The sequence below is a fragment of the Eretmochelys imbricata genome, chromosome 4 (genome assembly GCF_965152235.1).
Source record: "Eretmochelys imbricata isolate rEreImb1 chromosome 4, rEreImb1.hap1, whole genome shotgun sequence".
NCBI classification, from domain to species: Eukaryota; Metazoa; Chordata; order Testudines; family Cheloniidae; genus Eretmochelys; species Eretmochelys imbricata.
In genome coordinates this window covers 61,453,861-61,476,132 of record NC_135575.1, presented here as the reverse complement: position 1 = coordinate 61,476,132, position 22,272 = coordinate 61,453,861, and the positions used below count along the sequence as shown (strand labels likewise).

Below are 22,272 nucleotides of genomic sequence, written 5' to 3'. Positions count from 1 at the left end.
GTGGGGGGGATGCCCTCAGGGCTTCTGCCCTATAGGAGCACCGGGGCTCAGCGCTTTAGACCTAGGGGGGAGCGCTGGGGCCGGGGCTTCAGCTCCAAGGCTCCGCTCCTGGCTTCTGCACCTCCACTCCCTGCTGCAGTGGGGGGGGGGGCCTTGGGGCTTTAGCTACGGGGGGAGTGCAGGGCTGAAACTGCTGCTCCCCTTATAGCTAATGCCCCAAGACCCAGCGCCCCCATAGGGCTGAAGGCAGGAATAGAGCCGCAGGGCTGAAGCCCTGAGCCCTGGCACCACAGGCACTGACTCCATGGGAACTCCAGGGCTGGAGTACCCACAGAAAAAAATTAGGGCTTAGCACCCACTGGCAGTCAGCTATCCCCTCCCCCACAGCGCCTCCTGCCTGCCAGTGGCCCTGCCGATCAACTCCTCCCCCTCCCTCCCAGCACCTACTGCCCACTGCGATCAGCTGTTCCATGGTGTGCAGGAGGCACCAGAGGGGGCAGGGGGAGGAGTGGGGATGGGGGTAAGGGCTTAGGTGAAGATGTGGAGTGGGGGGGAAGCCTGGGCCAGAATGGGCATTGAGCACCCCTGAAGCAAGGAGGAAGCCAGTGCCTGTGACTGCCCCCCCCCACACACACACCCATGGAAACTGTCAGCGGAGCTGTGGGCTGAAGCCATGCTCCCCAGTGCTCCCTCCCACCCCATCTAAAGCCCTGAGCCCCAGTGCTCCCAAGGGTAAGAAGCCTGGAGCCCTGACTCTACCCCCCACCTTGCAGGTGCAGACCCAAGCCTCCCTCCTCCTCCCCGCCACCCCTTCCAGTGGCTGAAGCCCTAAGCCTCTGGGCTTTAGCCCCAAGGCAGTACAGTGTTTGCTTTTTTTTTTCCCCCCCCGCTTTTTTTTCTAGCCTGCACTGCTGCTGGATTGAGGACTTCTGGTTCCACTGGTTGACCAGTAAATCCATAATTTTGATTTAATCTGGTAGAAGGTTTCATTTGTTGCACACAAGCAGATTTTTTTTTCCCATTCAGATTCCAATTTTTATAACAATTGAATATCAATTAAACGTTGTGTGTTTGGTAGCTGGATTTTGGGAAAATCCTTGGTTTTGAGTCTTGCATATTTTCACTGCAAAATAGAAATTCTTCAGAACTGCCCAATCTGTAGATTGAAATATTGTCCAGTTTAGTCAAACTTTTGTAAATGTATTCTAATTTATAGTATTTTGCTGTAATTGACCAAAAAAGAAACAATTTACCCAAATCACTACATTTTACAAGAAAAATCTATAAGACTTCACTAGCAAAAATGGAAACCATTTTCACCTTTTTGTAAGAAGCCAGAATTGTATGCTTTGCTCAATAAATGAAATTTCCCATAGAATTCTCTACTATAAGAATTCTCTACTATAACCACTATTAGAATACTTTCCTGCTCTTGTGTAGTTTCTTTGGAGCTGTTGATATGGAACGTAAAAAAGTTTAAACTTTCATCCAGAGAACATAAATTATTTCTGACAAGATTTTTGAGCTTCTGTTGTCCCAATCTTGATACAATGCTTTCCATAGTTGCTCAGAGATGAAGTATTCAGGGCTTGTCTACACTGCCCCAGAGTTTGGACTACGGGGGTGTGAACAACAGTGCATACAAAGTGCTGCGCTGTAACTCCTCCATGTGGACACTCTGGGCACAAACTAAAAGGTTCATATTGTAGGACTACATCAATGCCAACTAGGAACCTTTTAGTTTGCCCTCACAGCATCCACATGGGGGATTAACAGCACAGCACTTTGGTGAGCACTGTATTTATACCCCTGTAATTCGAACTGTGGGACAGTGTAGATATAGTGTAAATCTGGCAGCATGCGGTTAACTCCCTATAGAGACACCATCAACTCTGGGCTGCCATATAGAAAGCGAGACATCCAATACAGTAATGCAGTGCGAGAGAGGTAAAGCTGCTTATGCGATCTCTACCTTTTCTATGAGGGGGGAGGGAAAGGGTTTCCTTCACCATCCTCAGATGGAGACATGAACACAAAACTCTTCAATGGCAACCCCCTACTAATAGAAAAGGAGTTGTACCAGCTGAGCAGACTGTTTGGCTTCCTGTTTCAGCATGCATCTGTCCAGCAGAGTTTGTGTTTAATATCACAGTTGTACGTGCAGGGAACAGACTTAGTTTTGAGGCAATGTGGAGGACCATAAGATACTGCTCTACAGAAAGCACTTCTTTTAAGAACTCTTTAACGTTGGAAACTTAACTAAACTTAGAAACAAGATTATAAGAATGACTTAGAGAAGTGTTTGACCTCGAGGGAGGGGGGAGGGGTGGGGAAGAGGAGATCAAGCACACTTAGTGCATGTCTACACTGCAAAAAAAAACAAAAAAACACCAATGGCAGCGAGTCTCAGAGCCTGGGTCAATTGACTCAGGTTCATACTGTGGAACTAAAATAGGAGTGTAGATACTCCCACTTGGGCTGGAGCCAGAGGTCTGAAACCTGACAAAGTGGGTAGGTCTCATTCTTTTTTGAAGGGGCAGATTTCCTTTGCTGCTGTCTATTTCTTTCCATGGTGGCTCAAACTACCAAGGAGTTTGGGGCAGGCTGAGTGAACATAAAAACTTTTCTCCTTGGTTGGGACAAAATACCTCTTCTCTGTCCTTTTAGGAGTTGGAATAGGTGTGCTTATCGCTGGATTTGCCACAACACCTTAGCTGGCTCTGGGATAGCTTTGTTAACCAGGGGTACCACCCTACTGCTGGATCTGGCTCTTCTTCCTCCTCTTCCATGGGCTCCAAGAGGAACTCAAGCTGGTCTCTTGGAGGAGCAGGATGATGGCATCCTTGATGGAACCGTATTGATTCTGGGTAATGCATGTACAGGTACGACGGCCCCCAATATGGCCAGTGAGACAGATCCATCATAGACTGAGATGGTCCCCAAGGCATGGAGTACCAGTAGTCCTGAGAGAGGTATGTCTTGTGGAAGAGCCCAGGAGATTCTGGATCTTGCATCCAGATTAACCTCACTCGATGGAGGCAATGATGGTCCCTCCTCAATGTCAGACCCTCCCGACGAGAACAATATTGGGTCCAATTCTAAAAGCAGTGTCATCTGTTCTGTTGATGTTATAGCTCCCCTACTGGTGGATGGTACTAGAGAACAGCCCCGCTCTTCATAGTATTCCTGCCCTGATGGTCTCAGAATCTCCCTAAAAAGGACTAGGTCTGAAAGGATGGGAGAGTGCAGATCCGTGAGGATAGTGATATCCTCAGTGGTCGTATACCTCTCTCCAGTCAGGAAATGAAAGGTCCCATCTCCCAAAACCAACGGAGCTGGCATAGGGAGTAGGGTTGCCAATCTTCTAGGATTGTCCTGGAGTGTCCAGAAATTAAAAATTAATCTTTAATTAAAGATTATGTCATGTGATGAAATCTCCAAGAATACGTCCAACCAAAATTGGCAACCCTAATAGGGAGTCCCTTGCTAGTGAGAGTTTCCCTATGCGAGCATATCAGTACTGTTGGTGCATATGACTCCCTGTGCTTCTTTGCTAGTACGGATGGTTGTCCAGGTAGGGAGTTGCAGTGTTTCTCCTTGCACAGTACTAACTACGAAGGGGAAACAGACAGTGCCAGAGCTGAAGCTGCAGCACACTTAGCCCTCAGAGCGTGAGACTCAGTACTGTGGGTCTTCAGGGATTCTGAACCTCTGGACCCTATGGCACAAAGACTCATGGTTTAGAGGGTGTCGAGGAAAAGTCTTCCTCTTAGAGGAGGACTTGGGGGGATACTCTCCTAGATAGTGCTTCATCTGAATAGAGAAGTCCTTAGCTCTACCCCTCTGTCTTAACACATGATATACCAGGGAATTTGCCCAGGGTGGGTCAGACTGAGGCCTCACTGAACACTCCATAAGAAGTTACTGCAATCTAACCTCCCATGCTTGGCAGGTTCGGCTGGGGAAGGAGCAGCAGATACTAGGCTTGGCAGAGATGTGAGATTCTCCAAGGCAGTATAGGCACCTCTAATAGTCATCGCTGACCAGGAAGGCTCGAAGCAGGATAGAGAGTTTTTGAAGTCCAGAGTCCTGGGCATAGTCTGAGCTTTGCACCAGAAAGGGAGATGGGGAGGAAAGGGAAAAACAACTTCCCAAACTTAAGTGTCTATACTAATTAAAACAAGAACAGTCTAATAACTTGATATACATTATTTACAGATCAAGTGGAAGGAAGAACTTAGAGTAAACTGGAATGTTCCACCTCAGACCATGCAACGGTAAGTAGGAACAGGAGAAATGGGTGGTCCACACTGCTCTTTATAACTTTGGTTCAGAGCATGAGGATAGGAACAGCGCAGGAGTGGACAAATGGATGCTAATATACTCCTGGGGAATTCTGCACCACTGCGTCCATAATTAATGAGCCAAGCATATTTTTAATTTTTTTGCGCAGAGAAAAAACTTCTGCTGAAAAGTTGCTGCAGTTCCACATTTTGCCCACCAGAGGGCTCTGTGGCAATAGAACACAGCAGCCACTGCCAGCCAGCAAGGAAAGAGAAAAAGCCTGCTGTCTTCGCAGTGGGCCAGGTCAGGAGACAGGCTAATGGGAGACAGACAGCGTGGGGTGCTGAGATGTCAGACAGGGGCTCATAAGGGCTAGTGGGGGAGGACAGACTGGGGTAGGGGCTGAATGGGAGCAGAGGCACAGGACTGTAAGGGGGAGGGAGGTGCAGAGCCACATGGTGATGGGGGAGGGGGTGCAGAGCTACATAGGGACAGAAGGTGGCTGAGTGGGGGCACAGAGACATGGGGACCGGGTGCAGGGCCACATGGGTTGGGGGGAGTGGGTGTCTGAGTGGGGGATGGAGGGACACGGGCCTGACTGAATGGGAGAGGTTAGAGGTCAGCCAAAGTCTACATGGGGGAAGCTCGCTAATAGTCCCTCCCCACCCCCCAAAAAACCCTGTTCCATACTTTTCCCACCCATATCTAACAACCCTTCAGGTTCACACCCAGGGTCCTTCCCAGCAATTATTTCCCTCTCCCTCAGCTCCTCCATTACCCCTGACTCCCCCCAGTCTTTGCACTGCTTCTTGGGTGTGGGAAATATGGTTCTGTATTGTAGTTTAAATGAATTATTACTCAGAGTTCTGTATTAATATGCTTGGTAAGGAATCTATTTTGTCAAAAAATATTTTCTGAATCTTTTTGTCATCTGTATTGTTACAGACATACTTGCTGACAGTATTTTGAAATAAATGACCAAAAATACTTGAAACTGGTGTGATTCTATGGTGGTATTTTGACAAATAAAATATGCAGAATTTTTCAGAATTTTAAAATATTGTGCGTGGAATGTTTAATTTTTTGGCACACAATTCCCCCAGAAGTAGCTAATAACAAGCATTATTTAGTCTCAGGCACATGAAGCACATGTGTACCCACAGTGAAATACTCATAGGGACCAGCACTTGAAGGAGAACTACCATTTCTTCTCCAAACATGGGTACAGTACTCAGCACTGCTACAGAAGCTGTATGGCAATATGTAACATAAACCTTGCTTTAGAAAGTTGGAAACAGGTTAGAAGCTCCCGCTACAGCTCTTTAACTAAGAGCAGCACTAGGCTGAAGAGCAAGAAGTAGACAGATAGTACAGCAGTAAGGCTAATGACACTTCAACTGAACCACCATGATGCGTAAATTTCTTAACAGAGTCATAGCTGCCAAATTTTGTGCATCTCCATATGTAATAGTTTTTTATTGCTGAAAAAAGTCACTGTCTTCCTACCATCGTTCCCTCAAGCAGTGGGAGCAGGCCCCCTACCATTAACATCACCAACATGCTGGTACTAATAGGATTAATATGGATTTAACATTAAAAGTCACGTCAAACAAACAAGACTTAGTTTTTACATTTCAAACTTGTTCATTCTTGCATTGACACAGCATCACAAAACCAGCCTACTTCATAATCACGTGCAAGGCCTGGGCTGGCAGCCGACTTGGGGCTTATTTCCCAGATAGGTGGAGGATGCTGACCTCAAACTGATGTGCTACAGTCACGTCTATAACAGATTAAACCAGTACATACTCCTCTACTGAACGAAGATCTTCTGCCATCACAGAGAGATGCCTCCATCCTGGTTAACGATCAAATGCCATAAAAGGTAAATGGAGAGTATGGAAAGGGGAGGGGGCAAAGTTGGCCTAAACACATGCAATTAGATTATATGGAATTTCATCACCACCGAATAGTATCCCATTGATTATTAATGTTGCCTTTGTCTACTATAAAGCAAAGTGTATGCACACACAAGTCACTGACCTTATGGAGTGCAGGAGCCATTACTGGCACCAAAAACCCATTGTAAATGTAGTTCACAAGCTGGTTACGAATCAAGGGATGTGCCACCTAAAAAGAAATCTCGTGTCATGATAAACTGCATCTCTGAACCATCATATTTGTTCTTAAAGCAATAGTTCTCTGCAAAGATTCTTAAAATAAGATAAAACACAGAATATCTTTAATCACTGTCAAAACCCTCTGCCCATTTCAACAAGATACCTTGATTTTGTTCTTTTGAACAGTTTTTGTTTTGGGTATTAAAAGGTTTCCCCTCTGCGATTAAATACACAAAGTTAAGGAACAACAAGAATGATATAGCCAAACACAGAGACAGGGCTTTTCCCATATATTTCAATCTCCCTGCCTGCTGACAAGGATGAATGAACGGACAGTGTGCTATGCATGCCCATGAACCAAAATAGAACTGGCAGGTCTAATTTTAGCCCTACCAGCCCTGACAGGGTCACTAAGGTGGACATACCAATATTAACTTGTAATACTACTATAAAAAAGCAGAGTGGTAGGTTTTAATATATTTCAAGAGTACATGAGATATTGGGAGCATTCTCACTCCGCTGGCCAAACACGCAACCTTTTTTCCCTTTTGAAAGTGCGTTACTCACTCAATAGACTGGTTAAGCACTTAAAAAAGACAAGTTACTTGTCATTTGTAATAAAAATCGTGTAGTAAACATGACAAACCATTGCTTATTTTTACAATGTGGAGTTAATTTTTTTGTTTTCAAAAGAGCAAAACAGTTACGTAATATTATGAACTAATACTTTCTAAAAATAAATTTGGTATTATAGGAGCACAGAAGTGTATTAGAAACCAAGTATTTTTTTTTTAAATTTTAATTACACTACGCATGTATATGCATAATATGTCACACACACCCACCCACTCCTCAGAATGTCCCAGCCCTTACTTGTCCAAGAACACGGTCCTCTTATGCCTCTGCTCAGCCCTCCTCAGATTTGTGACTCCAGCTGTGGAGGGGAGAACAGGGGATACTACCCCAATAATACTCCCCTCTTCAACCCAGTGGGTGGGGAGAGAGAGAGGGAGGAAGTCAGAGAGCGGCTGGAGTCCTGGCTCCACCCTCCCTGTTTATTCACTGGTACGAGTAGCTGTCCCAGGACAGAATAAACCACTTCATGAAAAGCAGCTATATATTCCCCTCACCAGCATGACCAAGGTGAATCTGTGGCTGAGGGTATGTCTACACTGTGTTTTAAAACCCATAGCAGAGAGTCAAGCACCTGCATCTACAGACTTAGGCTCACGCTAAGGCACTAAAAACAGTTGTTTAGATCTTCAGGTTCAGGCTGGAGCTTGGACTATGAAACCTAGGACATGGGCTTCAGTGCTCGAGCTACATGACTATTTTTAGCACTGTAGCATGAGAGCCTGTAGACCCAATCTCTGTGACTTGCTGCCACAGGTTTTAAAATGCAGTGCAGACATACCCTTAGTCACAATTAGTTCTCTGGTGTGCTCCTGTGGTGGTCCAGCTATGCTCTGCCTCATATCGAGTGTAGACTGTAAAATTACAATCTAGCACTACATAAAAAATAGAATTCATTCAATGTCTGTCCCCCCGCCCCTTTACAGAAATACGTTTTAAAATATCTGATTGTTTGGATTTATTTTTACACTGATTTAAAATAATTTCACATTTTCTTTACTATCCTTAACAGCCTTCACTCTAATGAAAAAATGTAGTATCAAACGTCACTGGCTAAGATTGTAACCTCTCTTGGAACACGGTAGACTTAGAAATGAGTATGGCCACCATTTCACATTTCAACACGTACGCATTAGAAGGCTGATTATATTGCAGCTTCGAGGGTAAAAACAACTATTAATTCTATTTATGACATGTAAGCTTTTTTTAAAAAATGATAAATAAAGCTTCATCTGTGTTATACAAGTATAGTCAGTTGCTTCACTAAATTTTGCATACAAACCTTTATAGAAATTACTTTTTAATTCACAGTAAAATATGACAACTTCACTAATGTTATTGAGCACGCTTCCTTATACAGAAAACAAATCCACAGATGCAGCAAAATTTATATTGTCTTCTCATAAAACACTGGCTGTAGAAAAACTGTAGCCTAGAAAAATATATAAAACCTGATTTTTATCTTTAGACTGGAGATGAAAAATAACCAGGAATCAAGAGGAAAAAATCTAATCGAGAAATCAAGAACAGAGGGTGTGTTCTAAACAGACCAATTTTGAAGGGAATTTAATTTGTGTTGATAAGATGATGCTTAACTCTTGCTAAATTCAATTAAGGTAACAATATTCTTTATATAGTAGACATGATTAGGGAAAATAAGTGTTTTTGTTTGTAGACTTTTATGAGAACCTAGATGTAAAGATGGGATATTCTTCTCTACTCAAATAGATAAAATTACCTTTTTCCTCAAATAAAGACATTTGATTTCTTTTAATATCAATTTGGGTATTTAAAATGCAATCAACAATCTTTAGGAAGAGAACTAAGACAAGGCTCCCAATTACTCAATGTAACAACTCCCCAAAACCTGCATATTTACATTTTATTAATTAGAAACATTTGCTACTTGAAAGCTACCTGTGTAGATTAATCTTTGTAACCATACTGAACAGTAACAGCTTTGAACACTTTTTTCATACATATATTCCAAGGCCAGGAAGAACCGTTGTGATCATCTAGTCTGACCCCCTTTATAACACAGGCCACAGGACTTCCCCAAAATAACTCCTAGAGCAGATCTTTCATTCATTCATTTAAACAATGATGTTACACTAAACTAAATAAAAATTAGTTCTATACACTACTGTCCACCAAATAAACACATCCTGTAAAAAGCTTTGACAGTATAGTTTAACTGATGCTATAAAGAAAAAAATCTGAGTCAGATCCAGTACCTGTATTACTGCATTGCAAAACTCTAGGGAATTCATGAACTGAACAAGAGCTGGGGACAGGAGCCAGTCATCTTTCAGCAGACAGTGCCATTCTCCATTTTCTTCCAGCTTTGTAGGCAAAGATGAATAGAGGCCACTCAGTCCTGTTGCTAGTACCTGTATTCAGAAATAATGAAGAAAAAACAGGCCTTTACTCAACTGTTCAGTTCATGGACTTAAACAATGTTCCAACATAACATTAAAACATTCTTCTTACTAGTTTCAGTAACACTTAGGGGAATGACAGAAAAGGGGGGGAAATGAATGTTTAAGTGATGCTACAGAAAATCATCAGTTTTTAAAATTCATTTCAGCTGAAATTCCTCTCCTTTTAAAAGCTGCCACTTAGGAAAAACTGCCCAAGACAAAGGCTGCCTAATGATTGTAATCTGTTTTAACTGGAAAACCACCACTGTTTTCTTTATGTTCAGAAGATCATTTTACATCTGTTCCTTCCTGCTTTCACCTTTCTCCAGTCTAGTACCAGTCTCTAAATGTTCTCTACCATCTGGTGAAACATCAGAAAAACACCAGTCACTGTCTTCAGAACTCCATAACTATGAATATCGAGGGAATCATTGAGGGCTATCATTTTATGGTTATAGGTGACTATACAGAGCAGTTCCATTATGAATTATAGGAAATAGGATCATCCCATCTGCAACAAGCACAACTTCATTCAGGCATCACACATCTGGCGCCTTTTGTTCTTAGGCTTTGGAACTCATGGTGCCAGATATAGGAAGGAAAATGGTCACTCCTAATAGTTATAGGTTCTGTTTACCACTGGGGAGAAGTGGAGGAGGGGAAAAGACTCTTTGGAGAAATTATGGGCATTGTTGCTAATGTTAATGAGTAAAGATACTTGCACAGCATCTTCTATATGTAAAGTATAACACTGTAGTTTTATGACCATAAATATAAAATACACCATTACAAACCTGTTAAAGTGTTACTGTATTTTCTTAAAGTCATGAGCAGTTTCAAGTCACAGATTTTATAAGAAGTTACCAAACCACAGTGTTCTCAGCCATTATCTTGTCCACAGCTCCATCTTTCCCTCTTTCTCATGATTTTGTACAGTTTCTGTGCTACTTTTTAAAATGAGCCTCACTTTAATGTGGTCATTAGGACCAAAGCCCAAGGGGATCTTTTCAGCTTTCATGCAGCAGATTCTTGGCAAGAATATCCCTACTCTCCACAAACACCCACTTGACCCCTATAATGTGAGAGGGTGAGAGCCCTGCTCCAAAGCAAGTGGTTTATCTATTACAAAATGAATGCTTGTGACAATAGAGAACAGAGACCCAAAAGTTAATTTTATGGGGATTTCAGTCCTGAGGATGCATTAATTAAATCTATTACAACTGGTAGCTCACCCTAAAGGGCAAAGGTAGTATCCCTGAATGCTCTCCATTCCTAAACCACCTAACTTTGAAGACAGATTTCTGTAGACTGGCATAATTAAGCCAGATATAAAAATACTGTGGAAAAAGTAATGCTTAGATTTGCTGAGCTGCACTGTTTCTTTTGTTTTATGTCAGGATGTAGACTAAGAAGCTGGAGTATGAGTAGTTATAGCAACAGCTCAAGTTATTTTTATGATCACATACTTCAGTACCAGGATGACTTAAAAACAAGTTAAAAGGGGGTGGGGGGGGCCTAAAAGGGACAGCTTGACCAGAGCCCCCATTTGACAGAGCTCCCAAAATGACAGAGTGGCCAAACATGATCAAGTGGCATTGTGAACTAGTTTAAGTAGAGGCAATTGATAGTCCACCTGCCACTGACAGTTCAGTGAGCAAATTGCCTGCCTCAGATCCCACCACTGCTACCACTGGAAATGTTGCACCAGGCCCAAGAGAATCCACCAGGCCGAGAGCCTTGAGGTAGAAGAAGGGTCAGGAATGCCACTCCTGCTGGTAGCGGGGCCAGAAGACAGAGAAATGTGAAAGTGGGAACACCCCCTGCCAGGCACACACAGGGCAGAGCCCCCCTGTCACCACAGGGAAAGCAGTGACTCAACAGGTCAGGGTTCCCTCTAACTCCCCAAGACCTCTCAGCTCTTCTTAAACTCTTTCATCTTAAACTCTTTCAAACACGGTAACTATTTTGGAGGGGTGTGGGGGCGGGGTGGGAGGGGCTCATTTTCACATATTGCCTCGGGCACCCGAAAAACCTCTGTGAAGCCCTTGTGGCAAGTGAGACTCAGCAGCCTTCTAAAGGACAGGGTTAGTTTTAGGTGTTTATTTTCTGCCTCTCCTCCAGAAGGTCACTGAACACGGCTTCAATACTATGCACTCAGGAAGACACAAAATTGTATCTATTTAGCCTTTGACACTAAGGGCACATCTACACAACAAAAACAAACAAAAAAACTCATGCGGCAGCAAGTCTCAGAGCCTAGGTCAACTGACTCAGGCTCATGCTACAGGGCTAAAAATATCAGTACAGGCTTTCCCGTTCAGGATGAAGCCCGGGCTCTGGGACTTTCCCTCATTGCTAAAAGAAAAGGAGTACTTGTGGCACCTTAGAGACTAACCAATTTATTTGAGCATGAGCATGAGCTTTCGTGAGCTACAGCTCACTTCATCGGCTGTTACTCTGAATCCCTCATTGCTGGGTCTCAGGGCCTAGGCTCCAGTCAAACCCTGAACATCTACACTGCTATTTTTAGCCCTGTAGCATGAGCCCAATTCAACTGATCTGGGCTCTGAAACTCACTGCCTCTCCCACCCCTTTAAAAAAACAAAAACAAACAAAAACTGTGTAGATGTATATTAAGTGATCACAGGTTCAGATTCTGGATAAGAAAATGAGAAGACGACATTGCATTGTTCATACCATAATATAGTTTTGGGGAAAATATATTGTTATTTCTAAGAAGAATTTTGGGAGAGTGTTAGGATATAGATATTCAGGCCTGTCTGTAAAAGCCTGTATTCTAAGAATTTAGATGTATTCTTATCACTTGGCTAGTTATAGAGATATAAAAGAAAGAATCAAAATCACTGTCTGCCGGTGTAAGGGCCTTCTCTTACTGTGACAGTCTGAGGCCCTGTTCTTATGCTAAGGCCTTTGGCTAAGCAACAGAGGCAGCCATAAACGGAAGCAACCAGTCACATCCTCACATTCCAAACTAGTCACATTGAAAGAAGGTGCTATTGGGCTGTTAGGAATACAATCCTGTCCTGATAATGCCTATTGCCTCCAGAGAAAAGGAAGTATCTAGAAAATGTAAAAGGAAACTTAGTTTGATAGCATCCTGTCTGGCAAGAACTCACTTATCAATAGCTGGGATGTGAAATCCTCACTTCTGTATTGTTTTGTCATTATAGTTCCCACTTTGCTATTGTTTGTCTGTATAATCTCTGTCTGGTTCTGTGATTGTTTCTGTCTGCTGTATAATTAACTTTGCTGGGTGTAAACTAATTAAGGTGGTGGGATATAATTGGTTATATAATCATGTTACAATATGTTAGGATTGGTTCGTTAAATTTCAGGAAAATGATTGGTTAAGGTATAGCTAAGCAGAACTCAAGTTTTACTATATAGTCTGCAGTCAATCAGGAAGTGGGTGTGTGGGGGGGAATGGGAACAGGGAATGGGGGTAAGGAAATTGGAATCATGTTTTGCTAAAAGGGGAAATGGGAACAGGGAATGGGGGTGGGGGAATTGGAATCATGTTTTGTTAAAGGGGGAAATGGGAACAGGGAATGGGGGTAAGGAAATAGGAATCATGTTTGGCTAAGGGCAGGAATGGGAACAGGGACACAGGTGTAAGGCTCTGTGGTGTCAGAGCTGGGAAGGGGGACACTAAGGAAGGAAACTGGAATCATGCTTGCTGGAAGTTCACCCCAATAAACATCGAATAGTTTGCACCTTTGGACTTCGGGTATTGTTGCTCTCTGTTCATGCGAGAAGGACCAGGGAAGTAAGTGGGTGAAGGTATAAGCCCCCTAACAGAGAGGTGTTTTTTTGTTTTGTTTTTTCCAGCAGAGAGAGGGAAGCGAAGGAAGGCAGGGGATGGGGCAGATTAGAAAGGAATTAACTGGCCTGTAAAATTACTTCTGCATAGGACAAATGCCTTACATTCACATATCAGAATTACAGACAACTCTGGGCAGGAACAAGTATCTTCATTAGATGCTTTGCATTACTTGTGCATTGCACTGGATTAGTCAACAGGAATTTGGTTTTAGATCTGCCATTTATTCAACCATCCATCCATTGTATTCATAAATCCATATTTAGGCCCCTAAATATAAGTGGCCTGGTTCTGAGGTGCTGAGTACTATCCACAGTTCTCATTAAGAGACAAGTTTCAGAGTAACAGCCGTGTTAGTCTGTATTCGCAAAAAGAAAAGGAGTACTTGTGGCACCTTAGAGACTAACCAATTTATTTGAGCATAAGCTTTCGTGAGCTACAGCTCACTTCATCGGATGCATACTGTGGAAACTGCAGAAGACATTATATACACAGAGACCATGAAACAATACCTCCTCCCACCCCACTCTCCTGCTGGTAATAGCTTATCTAAAGTGATCACTCTCCTTCCAATGTGTATGATAATCAAGTTGGGCCATTTCCAGCACAAATCCAGGTTTTCTCACCCTCCCCCCCCCCCCCCCCACACACACACAAACTCACTCTCCTGTGTGACACATTGTACACATTTCAGAGTAACAGCCGGTATGCATCTGATGAAGTGAGCTGTAGCTCACGAAAGCTCATGCTCAAATAAATTGGTTAGTCTCTAAGGTGCCACAAGTACTCCTTTTCTTTTTATTGTACACATTGTAAAGAGAGTGGTCACTTTGGATGGGCTATTACCAGCAGGAGAGTGAGTTTGTGGGGGGGGGCGGAGGGTGAGAAAACCTGGATTTGTGCTGGAAATGGCCCAACTTGATTATCATACACATTGGAAGGAGAATGATCACTTTAGATAAGCTATTACCAGCAGGAGAGTGGGGTGGGAGGAGGTATTGTTTCATGGTCTCTGTGTATATAATGTCTTCTGCAGTTTCCACAGTATGCATCCGATGAAGTGAGCTGTAGCTCATGAAAGCTTATGCTCAAATAAATTGGTTAGTCTCTAAGGTGCCACAAGTACTCCTTTTCTTATTAAGAGACAAATTCACTTCCTGGAACTAGACAAAACTGACTTTCAACTTCATGCCTCACTACACACAAAAAAGGAGTGATAAACTCACAACCACCCCACACCTTAGAGAAGGTTATTCCTTACATACTTTTCACTCTATCAGGCAAGATAGAATTCAGGAAGCTGTGAAAAAAAAATGTTTAAAAAAGTTGTTGTTATGCAATACAACATTTTTACTTGGTTCACAAACAACTCATCATGGAATTACTTAAATAAGGTTCTCAAAAGCAGAATCTATGTTGGAAGCAGTTTCTGCAGTTTATTTAGCCAAAACAGTTTGAGGATTTTTACCATGTGGCTAAGGTCTAAACAGAGCAATTGCTAGGAATTAATAGCTATATGTACAAGCTTGGCACTAAGTAATTCAGAAAAAAATAAAGTGATAAATGTCAAATATTAAAAGCAAGAACTTCTTAATTTCTGTAACTGGGCACATAAAATAAGGTACTTTTGGTGGGTTATTTCATGGATTTTTGTATTTTTTTTTCTGTTTTTAATCAGTAGAGACAGAACCATAAATGCTAAGATCATAGAAAAACAGAGATAGGAAAGACTTCCTTTGTCTCTTTCTACATCTCCCCTTTCCCTTCACTCCAACAATGCTGCACCAGTGCCAACACACTATCTGTTTCTCCAACAAGCATATCCAGGGTTTCTTCCATGCTGTTAACTATGGCTGTAATGCCCTTATGAGGTGGTCCTCAAGGCCACTCTCTATACATCAATCCCCTCTGATGACTCACATCTTCTGTCATGCCCATAAGACAATGATTGATTATGACAAGGTTGAGAGTTATTTGGTGATAGTCTATATATCTTGTGTGTTCATTGTGGGCCTCCCACAAACTGTGGGCACTCTCAAAGCCAATACATAATGGATGTATTTGTAACTACTAGCAAATATTCAGTATTTGTGAACTTTTACAACAGAAAACCCTCTAGAAACGTTACTTCTCACTACATCTCGGGAAGTAGGTGGTAAGTTCAACTCACAGAGAAGGAAACTGAGGCAAATAAATCAAATTATTCATCTGAAGATATAGAGGAAGTCTATATAAGAGCTGGGAATGAAGCTCAGGAGCTCGTCTCCTAGTCCTATGCTCAGAAGAGTAGACCATGCCATGGCTCATGCAATCCATCCCTCTACCCTATAATCTAAGCTTGAACACTTTGTCCAGTCTAGTTTTAAGTGGAGTAAATCAAAGTAGCTTGTGTCACTTCTCTTAGGAAATAGCAGGAAGGAAGTCTTTTAAGCTTTCTATTGTATGTACCCAAGCAGAAGGGAACTGGGGCCAAGTTTGATCTCAGAATCTAGAGCAGCGGTCCGCCAATGTTTGAGGGTCGCAACCCCCTTACCCTTGTTCACCCCTCTCCATAAACTGGGGCTTTGGTCAGGCCTGCAGTTAGGTGCTGCTCTTCTCACAGTCTCTCCCCCCACCTTGATCCCGGCCCGGGAATGGAGCCACGGCCTACAGCCGAGGCTGAGGGTGGGACTGGGAACAGAGCTGTGCCAAGGCTGGGGATGGGGACATGGCTGGGGGCAGGACTGGAGCAGAGAGGGCCCGGATGTACCCTCCCAAACATTCCTCCACAGCCCTCTAGGGGGGGGCATGCCCCATGGTTTGGGGACCTCTGATCTAGAGTGACACCACTCATGCCTATGGAGTTGTTCCAGAGCAAAATTTGGCCCTGGATTCTGTTAAGATCAACATAAAAAAAGACTTAGTACTGGCAGGCAAATTCCTGCCAGGGGAAACAAGAAGCATAAACCGTAAGATTGCATTAGAATTTATTACAGAGTTGGACTAGTCTCATTACTGTTCAGAAAATCTGATTCTAACACACTCTGACAATCATTTTAATTAAGAAAGTTTTTTGTCAATCACAGTTCCCCGCTGTTCGTAGGTTAAGATAGTTGGCTTTTATCTTTTTATACTAAAGACTTTTTTTTAAAAATTAATTGGCAAATGTAATTATGGAAGTTATTGCGTAGATTCAATAATGGTATTTATCTGAAGGACAATTGAAAAACCAAGCTCATGTATTCTTTAGTAGTATCTATTTAAATTAGGTCAAACAGAGCCTCTCGCTGCAAGAGACTGCTTCATTATTTGCCATGTATGGGTATGGAGTTCAGAATTGTAAAAGTGAATCATCAAAAGTTAGACAGAAACCTGTTTTTAGGCTGCTACCAAATTCAGGCTTGGTCTGAGCCCTGCTCCACACTACCTCACCAAGGAGATTGCAGGATGGAGTTGAAAGGTTGATCAAAAAAGGGCCATTAGGAAGAACTAGCCTCCAGTGAGCAACTCTGCCATTGGCTGGGGAGGAAGACATCTTGTCCTTGTCCCAACCTGTCTATTCAGGCTAGCTGCTGTATTCAGGATTTGCGTCTAAATGTGGGAATATTCATGTAGGAAGAGAAGGAGGTTTTGTGGTCATTTTTGTTTTTATCAACAGTCCCAATGCCTGCCTTTGCCTGAGGCAGCTGGCACATGGGGAAGCTGTGAGTGTGATGCCAATGCATTGCCTCCTGCATGTCTGGCACAGGAGACATCTCTTTCACTGCAGGAGTGCTCCATGGACCGTTTACTGCTTCTCTGAACTGGAGCAGTTTACATGTGTGATGTTGCCAGCAAGCATGCACTGGGTCAGCAGTGAAAGTGATAGACAACTTGAGTCCTAGACACAATCTCCTACCCACATACCCTTCCGATGCTCTGTGGAGGGTTGTCTCCATGGGGGCAGGGAAAGCTGCCACAGTGCAGGATTTATTAGCAATTAATGGGGGGAGGGAGAAATCACATGGAGAAAGATATTTATAATTTAAATAGTTATTGACACAATATTTTTAATCAAAATCTGCATTTATAGCTTCTGACTGATGGCCATAATCTCTGGTTGTGCAGACCGTTCTCCGATTCGGAGCTGGGCAAAGCAGTAATCAATGAAAAATATCCTGAATAAAAATACTTTGGACTTCTATACACATAAGAAAGGCCATACTGGGTCAGACCAAAGGTCCATCTAACTCTGTATCCAGTCTTTCGACAGTGGCCTATGCCAAATGCCCCAGAGGGAATGAACAGAATAGGTAATCATCAAGTGGCCCATTCCCATTTTCTGGCAAATAGAGGCTAGGGACACTATCCCTGCCCATCCTGGCTAATAGCCATTCATGGACCTATCCTCCATGAATTTATCTAGTTCTTTTTTGAACCCTGCTATAGTCTTGGCCTTCACAACATCCTCTGGCAAAGAGTTCCACAGATTAACTGTGCATTATGTGAAGAAATACTTCCTTTTGTTTGTTTTAAACCTGCTGCCTATTAATTTCATTTGGTGACCCCTAGTTCTTGTGTTATGAGAGGGAGTATATAACACTTCCTTATTTACTTTCTCCACACCAATCTTGATTTAACAGACATCTATCATATCCCCCCCTTAGTCATCTCTTTTCCAAGCTGAATAGTCCCAGTCTTATTAATCTCTCCTCATATGGCAGCCATTCCATATTCATTTTTGTTGCCCTTTTCTGAACCTTTTCTAATTCCAATCCCTTTTTTGAGAAGGGGCGACCACATGTGCACACAGTATTCAAGATGTGGGCGTACCATGGAAGTATATAGAAGCAATATGACATTTTCGGTCTTATTATCTATCCCTTTCTTAATGGTGCCCAACATTCTGTTCGCTTTTTTGATTGCCTCTGCACATTGAGTGGATGTTTTCAGAGAACTATCCACAGTGACTCCAAGGTCTCTTTCTTGAGTGGTAACAGCTAATTCAGACCCCATCATTTTATATGTATAGACATTCAAGAATCAACAAGTGCTTTGTAAATGTATAAAATAAGCCTCAATACTCCAGATACCATTATATTGACATATTGTACATAGGGGATCTGAGACAAAAATGTTAACTTGCCCAAGGTCACATAGAAAGCCTGTGGCAGAGGTGACTGACAAAGCCAGAACAAATATTGCTAAATCCCAGTTCTATGCTAACTAGACAAGATTTTCTTTTCCCATTTAAAATGTGCCTCGTCTTTTATTGCCAGACTAAAACACAAACCACATAGTATGTAAATAAGAATTAAATACCAAACCAGAAAAAGGTGATTTTTTTCAGGTGGTCTATATAGCTCTGTTTTGGCCCTCTTTCCCAAATACCATATGTAGCAGCTATAATTTCATCTCAGGCCCCAATTTCTTATTTTACTTGGAGGCAAGCAAAGAAGCAGTGAAACAAGAAAAATCCATCTTTGCACCCTTGTTTAACATTTGCTTAGCAAACAGCTATTCTGCTGTGGGAGGGTTGATTGGTTGTCTCTTTAAAGTAATAGGTTTATTATTGTTTAAATTGTAAAGTTAGATTTCTAACAAGTTCTAAAGCTGAACATAAATACTGGTTTAAAAGTCTCAGAACAGGGCCCCCTACTGCCAAATTTGATAAAGGAAGCCTCTGTTCAACAAGATGGTGGTTAATGGTGAAAACTGTTTCCCTTGCCAGCCAACCCCTCTCTCCTCTCCCATCCCTATAGCATCTGTAATTTCTACAGGACTAGGATGGTTTCCAGCCTTATAGTTTAGAATTATGGAATAAGTAAAATGAATTCATCTTTCCTAAAAAGGATAGTGGAAGAAAAAAGCAAAAAAGTGAAAAGTTACAGAGAGAAAGTAAATTTATGGTAAAAAAAAAAACACCCCAAAACCCAACAACTTACAGGACAAAAGTAGGTGTTTTCTACTATGTGATTTGCAACAACGTTGTTCTCAGCTGACAGGGACATTATGAAGAGCAGAGCATCACGAGCCTGCTGACCTATTGTTCCTTCCCGATGGATGAAGGGAATCAAAAGGGAAAAAATGAGAAAGTTGGCAGCTCCTTGGTCCTCGCTGGTGTGGAAAAACAGTTCCAGAATGGAAGGATCTTTGGCTAGGATAGAGCAGAGTTGGTTCAGCAGGATGACCAGCTCCAACTCCACAGCTGGTGTGGCCGTTCCTGAGCAAGAGCTCAGCAACATCATCAAAGGCTTCAAGATGGGCTTGTGGTGCAGCACAGGCTGATGGGACTGAGTAACCAGCATCTCATATATCTTCAGCTGCTCAATTTTTGTCTCATCGTTGAACTCCCGCCTCAAGCTCCAAAGGAAGAGTTTTTCCATTATGTTCTCTGTGACTACAAACTCAAGGATAGGCCCCATTGCAGCATCTTTTGCTTGCTCCTCAATTAATAAGAAAAGCATATGCTCCACATAATTCTGCACAGTGCTGGCCTCATCTGGTGGAATTGCCCCATATTTCGCCTGAGTATTTTTCAAAGGGTCATGCTTCTCTAGGATTTTTACAACCTAAACAAACCAAATGCACATTTATCATCCCAGTGTACATGTTTAAAAATATATAGTTGAATAAAAAGAGATCACGTCTTTTACTTTTCATGCTTCAAACTTTTTGCACGCTGAAAAATCAATCTTTAAAACTTCACACTTGTCACACATTCTGGACTAAACTGCGACATCTTTACTCACACTGACCAGTCCCTTACTGCACAAGTAGCCCCATTGCTGCAAATTTGGGATTTATTAAAGTGTGGATTAGATAGGTTCTACTGTACTTCAAATCGGAGATATACTATTGTCTTAGGCAAGTTTCTTTCAGTGTCAGACAAACTCTGTGCAACAGAAGCCTGAAGTCAATGGGCCTATGCAAGGTACTATTCAGTGTGAGCAAAGGTTATCAAAATATTGCCCTCAGTAAGGTATGCATGATTTGTTAAAATTTGGATGTAGTAAGGTAATTAGGAATGGGTGAAAATACCACCCTTATTAATTTAATGGTCAGACTCTGCAAGGCCTTGAGCATTCTATTTTCTAGTGGTAGAAGGTGCTCAGATAAGATATGATCACACAAGGTGCTAAGTGAGAACAGAGTGGCAACTGCTTCCTGCACACTCTTGCAGTAATCAGCCCAACATTGGGAACAAGTAATAAATGCAACTGCTCCACCCTGCTCTTTAGGCTAAATCACAATACCACTTCCTCGCCCTTTCTGCCTTCTCTCCCTCCTCAAGGGGAGACAGCAGAGCTGAGGTGAGCTGTTCTCCCACACAGAACAGAGCAGAGGCCACCTCAGTTTGCTCCCTTGACTAGGCTGAATACTACAAGATGTTTAAATTAGAGTTTCCTCACTACAGGATGCCAGTGCAGATCCTCACTAATGGTCCATTGTTCTCAGGCATCAGAAATTTGCTGATCACTACAGATTCTCCTGCAACACATCAGTCCATATGACAGCAACACAGGTTACTGACAGCTCTCCTAAAATGATGGTAGCTTAACATCTCAGTGGCACTAAGATCCTCAAAGGAACTTGACTCCCATTGATTTCAAGCCTCTACTGGTTTCAATGAGAGTTAGGTGCCTAAATAACTTTGAGGATCTGGGCTTTAGTGGTCATCACAAGATCAGCCACCAGGTGGCTCTTCAAACCCTACAACAGAGTTTCAGGAACAATAAAGACCCTAGGTCAGCTTCCTTTTCAGCACAATACAAACAACAGCTTTTTGAAAAAGCACCCGGCAGGAGAAGAAGCCAGTAATATGTAAATTACACCATGCAACCTGAAAATCTGTAGTCAATTATTAATACCAGAAGAGCTTTTCACCCTTAGATCTAAAAGCACATTGCACAAAAGGCGATTAAGCATTATTCCCCCCATTACACAGATAGGGAAACAATGGCACAGAGAAGGTAAGTGACCTGCGTAATACCCCAGTGAGTCATTGGGAGAGCTGGAAACAGAATCTAGGTCTCTCAATTCCAGTACCAGATCATTAGGCAACATTATCTCTCTCTTTGCTGCAAATTTGAGGTCTATCTCAGTGTGGATTAGCAAGGTTCTACTGTAGTTCAAAAATTGAGTTATAATATTATTAAACATGTTTTAATGTTAGCCAATAAACTCTGTGAAATAGGGGCTTGTTTCTGGAAAGTGCAATGTTACCATACCAGTCTTTGCTTTGAGTGGATTCCTATGAACGCAACCTACTTCAAATCAATAAAACTATCAAGTATTACTGAATTATATTACCTGTCCCCAGTGCGTTTTAAACACTATCATGCATGTTTCTGGGTCAACTCCCTGCAGGTTCACAGCCTGCCGGTTCTTGCTTCTACTAATACCGGAGGACATCATAAATTCTCCAAAGGTCAATCCTACTAGGCCATATTCAATTTCTGTTGAAAACTCTGTAGTCAAGTCAATGAGGTGCAAGCATCACTGTAGGATGGACATTTCTTTATTGACTCTGCAGCTCACAGAAATCTGTAAAAATGACAAAACACATCAGATTGTATTGCAGGACAAAGCAGGACTTAGTTAAACACTGACATACATTTCCTTGAGACTTCGATCTGAGTGGAATGCTTTGTAAGCAAATTGCTTCAGGCTAGATTCCCATACCTTTAGTCACAATGAGTAGTACCTTACTCCTCAAATAGCCCCGTTGAAGTCAGTGAAATTGTGTGTGGAGTAAGGTGATATATTCAACATGAATAAGGGTATTCGAATCTGGTATACATGGACATTTACTTTTTGTGTCAGTGTGTGCACATGCTTTCTGACATCCTCCTCTCTGTACAGTATTGCTTAGTAACTAACAACATTCTGCAAGCTATACATCTAAACAAGCTATAGGTTATTTCTGGGGCTTTTTAAGATAATCTTTTCCTTACAAACAATCATTCTTTCGAACACTTGACCTTTTTGATTAATAAAGGTAAATGGTGTACAT

General features: G+C 42.3%; 1 protein-coding gene across 1 annotated transcript in view; it reads right to left on the bottom strand.

The window, feature by feature from the left end:
- Window positions 1-21,674, bottom strand: part of FHIP1A (FHF complex subunit HOOK interacting protein 1A) — a 49,425-nt gene extending 27,751 nt beyond the window's left edge. Inside the window, exons 1-4 of the mRNA XM_077815366.1 lie at window positions 21,570-21,674; window positions 19,202-19,828; window positions 9,272-9,427; window positions 6,328-6,414 (exon numbers count right to left, since the gene is read on the bottom strand). Coding sequence (XP_077671492.1) covers window positions 6,328-6,414; window positions 9,272-9,427; window positions 19,202-19,828; window positions 21,570-21,674 — 975 coding nt within the window. The remainder of the gene's footprint in view (window positions 1-6,327; window positions 6,415-9,271; window positions 9,428-19,201; window positions 19,829-21,569) is intronic.
- Between the last annotated feature and the right edge of the window lie 598 nt (window positions 21,675-22,272).